The 14,659-nt window shown below is 41.3% G+C and overlaps 1 protein-coding gene across 1 annotated transcript in view; it reads right to left on the bottom strand.

The window, feature by feature from the left end:
* Nucleotides 1-14,659, bottom strand: part of CDH8 (cadherin 8) — a 148,183-nt gene that overhangs the window by 74,547 nt on the left and 58,977 nt on the right. Inside the window, exon 5 of the mRNA XM_059481460.1 lies at nt 12,715-12,834. Within this exon, the coding sequence (XP_059337443.1) occupies nt 12,715-12,834 (120 nt within the window). The remainder of the gene's footprint in view (nt 1-12,714; nt 12,835-14,659) is intronic.

Here is a 14,659-nt window from a genome sequence, read left to right as displayed (position 1 = left end):
TCTACAGATGAGTTGTATGAGTTGCCACATTTTGTATTCTGCAGTTTCCACTGAGAAAAGTCAATTATTTTGCTAAATTGATGTTTTTTTCCCAGACAGGTATTTTAATTTGTCTCTTGATGTATTGAACAGTTTAGCTCTTGCCTATGGTTTGAAATACATCAGGCAGATTGAATACCTTTAGAAGTGCCAAAATAAAAATTAAAATTTTGACTTTTAAGGCATAAAAAGTTTGTTTGTTTTTTTTCTGTATAAAGGTACTAACACAAGCTGTTGCTTCAACAGTTTTATACATATCCACTGTCACAGACCATAAACCACCTGCTAGAAGCTGAGTCAAAGTCAAGTTTCCATTTCAAACACAATAAAAGGCTAAAAAGTAGTTTACTGTTTAAATGACTATAAAAAGAACTGCAGGTTTTAAAGAACCAAATCCATCCAAATTACACAGGCTGATTGTTACCACTATATCCAGAATCTATAGAACTGAGGTCAGCAGCAGGAATTTATGAACACCAAAAAGCTCCATCCTCATCTATCATGATCAAGACAAATACAGGCTAAGAGAGTTCTGCATGGAGAATCTCAAGGATATTTATTTGTTCTTTTGCTTTATTCTCCAGTCCTCAGGCCAGGCTTGCAGGAAGCACTGAGACCATCTGTTTATTTTTAGAACACAATCCAGGCTCACCAAACACCAACACATACCCAGCACACAGAACATTAACTCGCTGAGCATTCAACCTGCTCTGCTTCAGTTCAACCCAGAAACAAATGGAGAATAAAATCATAATCACTTTCAGCATGCAGTGATGGATGAGGAGGAGATGTGCCAAACAGGAGCAGTTCAAAAGCAGGAGAATTACCATAAACTAATGTAAGGCAGGTAGATGCCTGCTGAAAGATTGTATTCAGAACAGTTATCAATGGCCCACTGTCAAGTGCAGAGATGGATGATGTGGTTCATGGGGTTTGTTCTGCTTCTAGAATCATTCAATATTTCCTGAAAGCCAGAAGGCAGGGAGAACTTATCAAGCCTTTCAGATGACACAAAGTTGGGAGCCATTGCAAGTACAGGAAGAAGAGGATTAGTGTTCAAAACAATTTTCACAATTTGGAGAGTCTAAAATAGCAGGATGCAACTCAATTTGGCGAGCCAAAGGCATTTTGTGTGAGGGAAACAATTAACTTGCCAATTACAATAGAGCAGATGACTCACAAGACAGAAGAGAATGTGGAGTCAAAATGAGCTGAATGTGAGACAACAGCAACTTGCTGATAAAAGTGCTCAAGCATTTCCTGGTGTATTGGTTTGTATGTTCTGTGGAAGAAGTGTGGAATAATCATTCCAGTGCACTCACACAGGTAAGGCTGCAGCTGCAACAGTGGGTCCAGTTTTGAAAAATATTGATTTGTATAGTCAGGGAAGTATAAGGAAAGTTTTTACAGCCAAATATGTAAAATTACTGGGAACTATTCTCCTTGTCCAGTGGGGATAAGAGAAGAAATAATGGACCTAAAATATAATCCCAAAATGGGTTTCAGCTGCACCAAGAAAGGTTGCAGTTGAACATTAGGGGAGAGCCCACAGAGGCTGCCTGTAGAATTTGCAGTGTTCCCATTCCTGCAAGCTTTTGAGAATGTATCAGTCAAACATCTGCCAAGAATGGGAAGGGAAAATCTGGTCCTTTTTGGGGCTAATGGCACTCATTGCATTCTCACATGAGGTTCCTTCCCTCCATAATGTCTAAGTCAAGGCTTTGTCTCCTTGTACCTTTGAAAAATGAATGTATTTTATGATTGACTTTTAGCAAATGTTAAAATGAATATTATATGTGTTGTGTTAGAAAGTAATGCTGTATTAATTCTCTTAAGTACTGTGTTAAATATAGTTTTAGGTTATAAAAACTGTTAAAATAGAAACTATGCTATGTAGGATACTTTTTTTAAAGAAAGGACTTGCAGCGAGACAGCAGCCACAGGACACCTGAATCTTTCAGAGAAAGAGAATTTATTGCTCCCTTATCAGAAGAAACAAACTTTTTGTTAGGATTCAGAGGAAGAAGATGATGATGACCCGACAGAATCCTGTATTTGAATGGAATTTATGCATCATGTATGAGGTGTATGAATATGTCAGGCTGTTGCTTTTAAGGGTTAATTCTCTGTTAATGTGTGATCTTTTTCGGGCTTGTGTTGCCCAGAAAAGGTACCCGGACGTCCATAACACTTTGTCTCTATTGTCTCATATTGTCCTAATTCAAATTGTCCAAATTATTATTACTCTAATTGTATTACTATTTTTATAACCATTTTATTACTATTAAACTTTTAAAACTTTAAAAACAAGTGATTGGTGTTTTTCACATAGCCTGAAACAATTCCCACACCTTGCTGCCATGAAAACATTCACAGACATACATGTGGTACAACCACTGAACGTGCACCCCCCAGAATTTCCCTACAGCTCCTCTCCCTCAGGCCGGAAAGATCAGGAAACAGCTTGGAAGGTAAAGAAGTCAAGAAGCAAACTCTTCCTTCCAAGGATGAAACCTCCAAATATTGAAGTGCCTTTTTTTTTTTTTGGCTGAGTTGCTTTTCCTGAACAGCCATCGGCGTCCCACTGCAAATAAAGCAGCTGCAGAAGGGGATTTACTTTTGCAGTGGTCCTGACTGCACAATTTGCACAATCTGCCTCACAACTTGAGTCAGTTAGAATGCACCACTGGGGACGACATTCAAAAACCCATTTGGAAGAATATCCACGGTGTCACTGAGAAAGTCCAGGGGAAAGGAAGCAAAGTGGCAGAGGCTGCAGCTCATGAAAAGAAAGAAGCAAAAAAAGCAACAGAATGAAGGGCCTGGCTTTCACTTTTGTCTCCTTTTTTAAGGATCTCTTTATGATAATGCTATAAAACTATACATAATATTAATTGAGCACATGGAACAAAACCAAGCAGGCACTATGCAAAATTGGAACCTGGCCCTGAAAAGCCTTTCTCAAGCATCCCATTCATCTCCCAGGTTTTGTTGAAGACTTCCTGCTATTTCAGCTTGCATACTTTGATACTTTGGAACTTTCCCTACTTCATTTTGCAAGAGCTAAGTAATTGCTTTGATCTTCCTTCCGCGCTAGAATCTTGGTGGAGATTCTTATTAAATATAACAGTCATTTAGGACCCAAACTCCTGAAAATCAATCTGGCAATTTCTTCAGAGCCATGAGTGGCATTCTTTGTATTCCCATGAAGCACAGCAACTTCAGTGATGCTATAACAGTCCATAAAAAAGTTTTACTTGGAGATCTGTGGAAAACCTGTGCCACAATTTTTAAAGAATTAGTAGATCATAACCACCTTTACTCTAAGTTTAAAAAAATGTTGTTTGATGATGTGATACAGGAATACTGATCCACTATTTTTGATTTTATTTACCCTTATCATAACCTCCTTAATAAGAATTATCATCAAATCTTTTAATTTCTTGTTTCTTTTCTAAGGAAGACAGGAAACATATCTGCAATCACTAGCAAGGCTGCCTAACTTTCTATAATAGTTATTAATTACTGGAGTTGGATGAACGACATTCAGATCTAGATACATTTCAAATCAAAGACATTAGACACAGTAAAAATAATGACTAGAAATAATGACTAAAGAATAAATAGTAGTGACTAAAGAATCAAATGCTACATTACATTGTGTATTTCTGCACCATTTTTATATTTTCAATAGAGAATATAATAGTGTATGTATTTTATTCTAATGCTTATTTTTAGAAAGTGTATAGGGAAGATGGCACTTTTTAGGTAAACAGAGAGCTCAAGGCTGAATATGCTTTTATTAATTTGGGTTTTTTAATCTAAGATTTATTGTCTTTTCTCTTCTAGCTTATAGTACTACAATCTTTGCAGTTTCTGCCCTTGTTTTCATTCTGAAATAAACCCTTCAAGTTTTTTATGGCATGTGAAATTACCTGCTTTTCTCTGTGCATTCTGCTAGCAGTGTATCCTAAACTACACGACTGGATAACACCCATTATAATGCTGCCTTTTTAATTCAGGTGAACTTGCCTCTGGGTTTTAGAGAACGGGTTCAAAGCTTTCAGCTCTACTCACCAGCTGTTCCCTTTTCCCTGGGACCCTCTCACTGGCATGGTGAAAGGATCACTCTCCCACCAGCTGAGAACAAATTCAGTAAATAAACATTTGCCACTGCATTTACCACCTCGTTTCCTTAGCATTTTATTTGTAGCAATCTAATAGCTGTGATTACACCAGACACTTTACAGAAAGTAGCCTTGGATTCTCTTTCAGGTGCTTTCTAGCTCCAGCTGTGTAGTTCAAATTCCTCTCTCTAATTCAGGCCCTTGAAGCACATTATTTAGATGTGTTGCCCGTTTTCCTACTCAGCATGAGGAACGGTCAAGTTCAAAGTACCTCACAAGCTTTCTGAAATGATAGAGCTATTGCTCTGAAATGCAAGAAATATATGCGGGATCAGCTTTTTTTGTTACTGCTATTATTTGATAAACTCAAGGCGCAGAAATCGCTTCTTTCCAAATGCCAATCTGCCTTGATCTTAAGCCACTCAGCTCTACCAGCTGCAGACCAGCAGAACTGTTTTCAAACGTCCCTGCAGTGATTTTACACTTACTTTATTAATCACAAGGACAGCTCTTGGTGCTTGGAAGGGCCCAGTCCTAAATCCCTGATCCATAATAGCTGCACTTTGTACTTGTGGCTAACGAGGGAGAGCTGCAGGACTGACTGAGCTCAGCTCTGGCTGTGCCAGCCCAGCCCTCTCCTAATGGGCTGTCACCAAGACAACTCACAGGGCCACCACACACCTCTCTACAAACACCTTGACACATCTCCTCGGCTTGCACAGACTGTTTAGTACACAAAGACATGAAAAGGCTCCCAGCAGAGTGAGAACAGACTCTGGTTCCAGCACTGCAATGGCAGCGAGCAGTGGTGTGCTCCTGGAACCCCTGGCAGTGCTGGGGAACCACACTGCTGCCCTGGGAATGGTGCTGGAACCCCTGGGAGTGCTGGGGTACCACACTGCTGCCCTGGGAATGGTGCTGGAACCACACTGCTGCCCTGGGAATGCAGCTAGAACCACACTGCTGCCCTGGGAATGCTCCTGGAACCCCTGGCAGTGCTGGGGAACCACACTGCTGCCCTGGGAATGCTCCTGGAACCACACTGCTGCCCTGGGAATGGTGCTGGAACCCCTGGGAGTGCTGGGGTACCACACTGCTACCCTGGGAATGCAGCTAGAACCACACTGCTACCCTGGGAATGGTGCTGGAACCCCTGGCAGCGCTGGGGAACCACACTGCTGCCCTGGGAATGCTCCTGGAATCACACTGCTGCCCTGGGAATGGTGCTGGAACCACACTGCTGCCCTGGGAATGCTCCTGAGCCTCAGTGCTGCCCTGGGAATGGTGCTGGAATCACACTGCTGCCCTGGGAATGCTCCTGGAACCACATTGCTGCCCTGGGAATGCTCCTGGAATCACACTGCCATAGTGCCCCTTGTTGACAGAGTGACAAAACTATCCTTTGTCTCCTAAAAAAAGAAAGCCCAGAAGTTTCTCTCCTCAATTAGGTGGAAAAGGCATCTCATAGGCTTGGAGACTTCACATTAAACTTAAGGATAGCCAATGGGACATGAGCCAAAAAGTCCCACCCGGGCAATTTACTAGAAAAAGGAAAACAAAGAGACCAATGGCTTTTGTGAGTATTTTATCAGGAGCAAGAACCTCTTGCATCTAGATCGGTAAAAAGTTTTGTTATTTTGCCTTTCATTAAAACCTTTTTGTTTCCAACACTACCACAGAAGCCATCCTGCTGATTTTATGCCTCCAAAGGTAGCTGAGATATCTTGGGTGAGAAATAGACCTCCAAGAGCTCATGGGACCTGGCTTGAGGAGGCTCCCATTTCACACTGGTGCCCTGGGAGTGCTGCTCTCTGGGCTTCATGGAGCTGGATGTTTCTGCACACACCTGCCTTCTTCTAGGGGAAGGTGTCCCTGACATGGCAGGGGTGGAACGACATGAGCTTTAAAGTCTCTTCCAGCCCAAACCACTCTGATTCTGTGATATTACAATTCTATGGGAAGGAGTTTCTACACCCCTCTTTGCTAAAGCAGAGCACCCACCCATCCCAGTTCATGCCTCTTTTTATTGTTTCAGTTAGGAGTTTACTTCACTTGAAATCTGCAGTAACTGGCACAGCCATGGCAGCAGCAGCAGTCAATAAAATGAGCTGGAAAGCAGCAGCAGCTCAATCCACACTCTGACTCATGTCTAACAAGTACTTTCTCTACACTAATCCCATGAGGGTTTAGATCTAAAGTATTTAGAAGCTGAACTATTTAGGAAGGCTCTGTTGAACACAAGTGAGTTCTGTTCCTAGCAGCTCATTACTTTCCCCTTACAGCAGCAGATTCCTTTCTGGACCAAAACTGCTTCCCCATTTCTCTCCAGCTTGAAGTGCTTCCTTCCTTGCCATTGTATCATGAAGAATTACAAAAACAGTCCCCATGTCTCTCTTTTATTAACACCTCTCAAATATTTGTGCAGTGATTTCATATCCTTCTTTAATCACCTCTGATCCAGTTTATACAAATTTAGTTCAATCAATCTTTCATTATAAGTAATACTCTCCTGACCTCAGCTACCCTGCTTTGAACTTTCTCAGTATCTCAGCAGGTTCTTGTGGTTTTTTGGGTTTTATTTTTTATGATGGCAGCTCTTATCAGCCCTACACACAATATTCTGAGAACACCCTGTGCTACTGGGAATAAACTGGAATTTACAACCAGAAGAAAGAAGAAGGCTATTAGAAGAAATAGCCTGAACCTCATAACCATATCTGTAACTGAGAAGGTGCTGGTTTATTCCTCTTGGTCCCTTACCTGTTTGCATTCTGCTGGACTCTATAAGGTCTAAATGGAGGCAAGACTGAAAATTAAAATAAAAGATTCAAGCCTGGCTGCTGTTGAGTGAAGTTTTCATTCCTCCCAGGCTTATTCATGTATGGTCTGATTTCAGGGATTCAGCACTGTGGACCAGAGAGGGCCACACACTAAATTAAAAACTCTGCTGATAAAGCACGTGCTCTTCCAGCTGAAAGCTAAACCAGGTGTAGGGGGAAACCCCACAATTACCCACTCTCCAAAGGTATCCACATTCTATGGGGAGAGTCTTCATCTTCCTGGGTCTGACTCTTCCACCCATCTCAGTTTTACCTCCTTGAGCCTTGGCTTTGTACCAGTGCCCATATGCAAGATGGCAGTGCTTAAAATATGTTTTTTTTCAGCCAAATTAAGTGTTTGTGCTCCACCAATCCCACGTGCTTTCCAGTGCAGCAGGGCTTTGCTGTAATTTGCCTTCTTTGTGTAACTATATTTCAGGTATGTGTAGGAGTGACATTATTTAAGTTCATGTGAAATGTAAATAAGTCAGACACAGCTGAAAATGTATTTCCTCTGCCATCCCTATATTGTAGAACACAGTGTCACTTCATATTACTTTTCATTATGATAATCTTATTTTAAAGCTGACAGTCATGATTTAATATCCTTGAAAAAGCTTAAAAGTGAGAAGTGCACTCCAGCTACTTTTAGCAGTCTTAAGGAGCCCCCTTTCCCAGCATTTGTATTGTCATAATTCAGATTATGAGAGAATCCATACAGCTGCTGTACCTTTATAAATAAAACACACTAGGCAGGGAGCCTGGCATCACTTACTGAGATGGAACCATAATGATATAAGGAATATATTTCAGCCCACCATGAGTTTTGTTACTAATCTGATGCCATCACATTGCAAGTTTTGGTGCTCACAGAAAAAAAAAATCTAAATCTTTATCTTTGTCATGTATTAATTATATCCAATCTCTATCCAACAAACCAGTGGTCACAATAAGATTCACCTACAAAAAGTGAAAAGCATTCAGAACAAGCCATCATAAAAACATTTACCCTAAGCCACATTCAGAGCACTCAGTGTAAAATAACTTCCAAATTACCTCCTTTCATGTGCCTATAACTCTTACAGAAGAACTTGCAAACTAGAACTGCAGCAATATATGCATTTTTCATCTCAGGTAATGGAAAATTATTGTTTTATGGGTCACTCACCAGCACTTGTTTCTTTGTGCCCAGCATTATAGAATTGTTTCAGTGAGGAGGAGGCTGAGTAATGTGAGTTCTAGCTGAGAGTGATTCAGATATGGGCACATCCAGGAGCCAAAATGCAGGATGGCAAACACCTGCTTCCCTCACATCAGGTGCGACAATCCCTGCTTAGCACAGGCACAGAGCCACACCCTGCTCCTCCACTGTCTCCTTTTGCTCTGGGATATCAGGGGGCATGGTTGGGATAATTCCCCATGGCTCACTCTCCATGTGCCATTAAAACCAAGCAGGAAGGTCAGACAATTCTTACTCTGAGCCAGGAAAATCAGAAATTACAGACAGCACTGCCCTGGTGTTGGGAGCTGCACAGATCTACATTTACTCTTGGTTTCTAAGAAACATGATAAAAGGGCAGTAATCTGGAAAAACTGTAAACAGATCAGCTCTCAATAGCTATTCTTTTGATAACACTTGATACACTCCTATGAATGACAGAAAATATTTACTTTCTCAAGTGGATCACTCTCACACAGCCCATTTCTTGCAATGCTGATTCAATTTAGGGGAAGACACAATATCTGTGTTCAGAAACAATTCTGCTTCAAATTAACTGAAAAGGCTTTCAACTTATCAGGGCACTAATGAAGTGTAACCACAGAGAAAATGCAGCTGTACACACATCCACATTCCCTCTCACACCTCTAAAAAAATCCCAAACAACCCTCAAACCCTAAAATATGTACCATCTTTGGAGGATCATCCTCAGGTTTGATTTGTTTGGGGCGATACATATATATATAAATGCATATATATACACATCTGGGGTGATACATATATATATACCCACTCTGGTTTAATTTGTACACTGTCACAACAGTATCCAAACACCTTCCCACACCAAAACCTGCCCTGAGGGTCCTGAGGACTACAAGATAATGTTTTCCTCAAGATTGTGTGTTTTCCTGGCTTAGCTACTGAGAGTTGTGATGGTTCACATTGCAAACTTTGGACAAATAGAAAGAAGCATCTGCACACTTCATATTTGCTTTGGAAATTTTGGTTCAGAACAGTCTTTTTCACCCTGTAGATGTGGCTGCAGTTTCTACATAACTACCTTGATTAATGATTAAACTTTCATGTAGATTTAGAATTTATATACCCAAAACAACCCAAAGTGTGCTGTTTGGTGAGGGCAGGATGGTGATTCCACCACAGATGAAGGGCAAAGGAAGAGGGAACAGCCTCAGCACAGAAACTCAGCCAGTTGCAGCGAATTAAAGAACATAATTGAGATAATCCACAGATCTAGAAAAATGGTGGATCTCGAACCATTTATTCACTCAGAAGCAGCTCCATGAGATGGAGACACTTAGGGGCTGTGGCCGCAGTTGAATTCTTTGTCAATGAGTCCCCCTTAGACACCAACATGTCATTTTCATGGTAACTGAGCTGCTCTGCAAAGGAATATTTGTAGCTGGAAATTAAGGGAAGAGGGGGGAATTAATGCCAGTGAAACAGGAGGAAAACCCTGATTTTCAAGTTAACCAAAAGCTTTGGAGCTCTCTCTGGCTTTCATGGTAACAGGAATCACTTTCTTAGGTGACGATTACTTACTTCTTTGGATTGAGCATTAGGGATTAATGCAATACAAATAAGAAAACTAAGGAAAATGAAGTATTTTTTCACATTTGGAATATTTCTTTCAGGCCATTTTTCTGTGAAAGAAAATCTTCTGTGTAGGTGGAGAATGCACTTTTCAGCTCCTTTAGGAAAGCTGACGTGTTCCCAAGCTAAGGCGCTAACTTTCCCAAGTAGAAACAGAGAAAAACCTTACAGTCAATTCCCCTCTAATTAAGACATCTCACACAAGTCATTACTGCATGCAATAATTTGTAATATTTAAGAAACCCAACAGTATATTTAGATATTTGAGGGTCAGAGGTAACTGTTCAGAGTTACATTTCCATTTGATTGTGACAAATGAACCACAGGAACTGAGGGCCTTCACTAATAAACGCTTTTTGACACACTTATTTTTGGAACAAGCTGCTCTTTTTCCATTGTACTGTGCTAGAATATTTCTCTGTAAAATTCTATTTTACATGCAGTGTAAAAATAAAAGGGTGAATCACATTCCAGAGATCCCTTTCACATTTAGGATAGCTGTCCTTAAACCAGGAAAACCTGCTTTGGACTAATCCATTAATATTTATTGATGCACACTATTTCCATAAAGTCCCATAAAGTTAGGGCATTTCTAGGAATGGGAAATAATTTTTCCATGCAATTTCATCAAAAATATTATAAGAAATTCCAGCTTTTAAAGATTACAGGAGCACTGTGTTTAATTTTGATGAGAAAACTTAATTCACTTAATCTATCAAAATCATCCTTTAATAATTCCTCTGAGCCTTTATTTTGTAGTTTTGTTGCTCTGCAAAAGGACAAGAATTGGTACTCCTGTTTTACTGCTTTACAGCTGTATAAATTCAGGTGGATATGTTTTAAAAAGAGTTTTATTTTTCTTCTCCTTAGGAGATCACAGCTGCTTCACTCACTATGATTAAAAAGGATTTCTAGTAACAGATGACAGAATATTAGAAATATGATCAAATCACCTTAAAACTTGCTTTTTAGACATAACTAAATTAATTTGCTGTTTGGACAACCTATGCACAGAAAACAAGAGGGAATGGATTTATTGGCACTTCTTTCAGATGACTTTCAAGACTACAAAACCACAGAGAAATAAAGTCACTCTAAATGCATGCTAATAAAACTTCACACCAACACTCATGATTGATGCTCTTTCTCTCCCCAAATTGATCCAACAAATCAAGAAAGAAAAAGAATTTTCAATGAAAGCATAAAATATATTCACTGAAATTCCCAAGCTCAACTGCATGCTGTAGACTCATGTTGAACATCACATTATGCTCCTCAAACCCCTCAGGCCCAGCCCTGCATTCCCTGAGCAGTTTTGTCACACAGCTCCGCCTCTGCCTTCAGTGCTCCAGTGACCTCTGTGACATTGCCATCACCATCACCATTAATCCCTGGTTTCCCTGTGCTTTTCCCTGAGATCAGACTGAGGAACACAAGTGAAACCTGAGTTACACCTGGGTGAGGAGATTCACAGAATGACCAGGTTGGAAGAGACCTTCAAGATCATGGAGTCCAACCCAGCCCCAGCACCTCAACCACACCCTGTCACCCAGTGCCACATCCAGGCTTTGTTAAACACACCCAGGGATGGGGACTCCACCACCTCCTGGGCAGCCATTCCAGAACTTTATCACTCTTTCCATGAAAAACTTTTTCCCAATATCTACCCTGTATTTCCCTTGGCACAGCTTGAGGCTGTGTGCTCTGGTTGTGTCAGTGCTGCTGGAGAAAGAGCCCAGCCCCAGCTGAGCACAGGCACCTTTCAGGAGTGGCAGAAAGTGATAAGGGCAGCCCTGAGTCTCCTTTTCTGCAGGCTGAGCACCCCCAGCTCCCTCAGGGGTTCCTCACAGGGTTTGTGTTCCAGCCCCTCTGCAGCCTCATTGCTTCCTCTGGACATGTTCAAACATCCCAAGGTCCTTCCCAAGCTGAGAGGCCAGACTGGACACAGCACTCGAGGTGTGCCCTCACCAGTGCCAAGAACAGAAGCAGAATGACCTCCCTGCTCCTGCTGCCCACACCATTCCTGATCAGGAGGCAGGGGATGGTCGCTTCTGCAAATACAACCAGAGAATTACTCCAGGCTGGAAAAAGCCTCTGCAGCATCGATCCCAAGCATTCCCCAGCAGTGCCAAGTGTGGGAATCCACAAAATCAGAAGGTTTTGGGAAAGCTGCAAAAGGCAGGCCTCAGAGACAAAAGAACTGTGAGCAGAGATAAGCAGTAGCCATGAGATTGGTCAGCAGAAAAATAATTTAAAAATGTAGAAAAACAAGGACAAATAGAACAATGGTCGGTGAATTAATGCTTGTCTAGAATAACTCCCTAAGCTACAGAAAAGTTTATCTAGTGAGATATTAGGAAGCTTGAACCTTAATAATGGAGCTCTGTGTGCTGTGTTTTAAGGCTTACAAGCAGGTATATTTTATATAAGCAAGCATTGTTTAACCAAAGGGATGGGTGCTTACAGTGGTTGGATGGAACTACTGTCAATGTGCTTTTGCTTTGTGTGATTGGGCAAAAAACTTATAAAGTGAGTTGTAACATTAAGTTCTTGGTCTGCTGCCTGGGGTGTGAGCTGGTGGCATCTTCCCATTGTCATAATCATGTAATGAGAGTGATGCTGGAAAATCAAACAGCTCAAGGCACGTCCCACAGCAGCCCTGTCCTGTGTGTGATTTATACACAGACCCCAGCTGGTTGATACCAAGCTCACCTTGTCCATGGCCCCAGGTGCCAAACCCACACAGCTTTAAATCCCTCCAGGATGGGCACTCCCCACCCTGCCTGGGCAGCTGTGCCCGCACTGCACAACCCTTCCCATGAAGAAATGTTCCCCAATTCCCAACCTAAGCCTCCCCTGGAGCAGGCTGAGGTGGTTTGCTGAGCCAGGAGTCACCTACCTGTATGGGGCTCAATAGAAAAGTAAGGCTGTCCTTCCAGAATGCTATAAACCAGCTTGGCACTGTTTCCATACACTGGATCATCTGCATCTGTAGCTGTTACTTTAGTAACAAAGGTGCCTAAATAGAAAGAATACACACAATTAATGTTTACACTCACTAGAAATTTGCATATCTTATTCAAAAACTAATTTGAAACAAAAATTCATTTCCTTGGGAGCTGTGTAACAATAATAAAAGAAGGAAAAAAATATCAGTAACAAGTTAAAATATTGCTTGTGGAACAGAAACAAAACATTTTCCTTCAAGCTGATGTGTGCCAGCAGCCTGAATTTCTGGGTAGAATAAAAGCCCTTTTAGTATCTGTATTATTTAAAGTTTCTTTGTAGAATGCATTTAAAGCTACCCAATAGATCTGTGTAGACTTCAAGCATTTGCAAAGGAATTATATCAAAGAGATACAAAACACAAGGTTAATAATACAGTATAATATAATACAGCACAATATGTTGCATTTAAGACTTGCAAATTCACATTCAAAAGAACTTTGCCAAGTTACAGAGACCAGATAGAAAAACAATAATAAAAAGGGTTCTTTTTTCTTCCCTTGGCTTGCAGCCATGATAATGATTTGATGTGGCCACAGTGACAGAGTTGGGACAACAATGATTGTCTCTGAAATGAGTCTCTGCCACTCAGGGGGCCATTGTTCAGCCAGAGTTATAAATTCCATACTCTGACAAAAATAAATAGAGGAAGAAAAAAAAAAAGGAAATTACCCTTTTTATTTCTTAGACAACATGCACTTGCCATTTCTGTAAGAAGCAAAATGGAATGAAATTTGGTTGGTTGTATTAAGGTTGCTGCAGAGAGGGTTTTTTTGGCTGACATTAAAGTATGATGGCGTTAATTAGGCTGACAATAAAGACAATATCTACAGAGGGAGAGCAAGCAAGAGAAGGAGAAAGGTTAAGGGCTGAATTATGTTCAGAAAGGAGAATAATTATAGCATCCACCAAAAAAAATCACCCTTTCTGGATATGCTAATAAAAATAGCCTCGTGTTCCTTCTGTGTGTGTGCTGTGAATCCTGATCCCATGGCCCTCCAGGACAGCAGAGCAGAGGGAAGGAGAAGGAGATCCTTTTGGCACAGCCTTGCTCCTTGCCCTGTGCTCCCTTTCCCTCTCTGCATGGCAGCTCTGTGGGTTACAGCACATGTAAATTATTTAGAGAAATGTTTGCATATCCAGATACAATTTGCATATGTCCCAAGAGCTGCCATTCCACCCTTTCCCGACTGGGCAGTCAACACCAGGGCAGGCTGTGGGGCTGGTTTGGGAGGGCAGGATTTGGGAGGATGGAGAGCAGCTCTCCTAGAGAGCACAGCTTCTGCAGGGACTGCAGCTGGGGCAGGTTGGCCACGTGGAACTAATGGGATAATTCTCAGTGAAGGGAATGTGGGTGGCAGAAATACATGTCACTAGAGAAAAAAATGGCTTTGGCTGCTATTGGTAATTTATTTTTTTCGTGTAAATTTATCCATTCTTACAGGGGAGAACATCAGCAAAGGGAGGCAGAGGATAAGTGTTCCCCCAGCATCTCTCCTGGGCTCAGCAGGGGCCAGAGGAGTCCTGCATATCCCATGGAAAAGGAATATTATGTCACATCTCTCTTTCATACACGCTTGCTGAACCTGTTTTATAAATATGCAAACTGTTCATGTTTGAAGCTAAACTGTATTTGATGCTGAAAGGTGATCGTACACCTAACCTTTAACAGAATAGTTTTTAACCTGTCATGGGGCCTGAGAAATTGAGTTTCTCCTCAGCTTGGTGGTTTGCTTGTGAGGAATTAACATCAGAAATTTATTGTCTGCCCAGTGACAGCAACCAGACAGCAACAGACAACTCCTGACAGCTGTGAGTGGAAATGATAAAGGGGACAG

The sequence above is a fragment of the Ammospiza nelsoni genome, chromosome 13, assembly GCF_027579445.1.
Source record: "Ammospiza nelsoni isolate bAmmNel1 chromosome 13, bAmmNel1.pri, whole genome shotgun sequence".
Classification (NCBI taxonomy): Eukaryota; Metazoa; Chordata; class Aves; order Passeriformes; family Passerellidae; genus Ammospiza; species Ammospiza nelsoni.
Note: the sequence above shows the minus strand (reverse complement) of the source record. Positions and strands in the feature narration are given on the sequence as shown.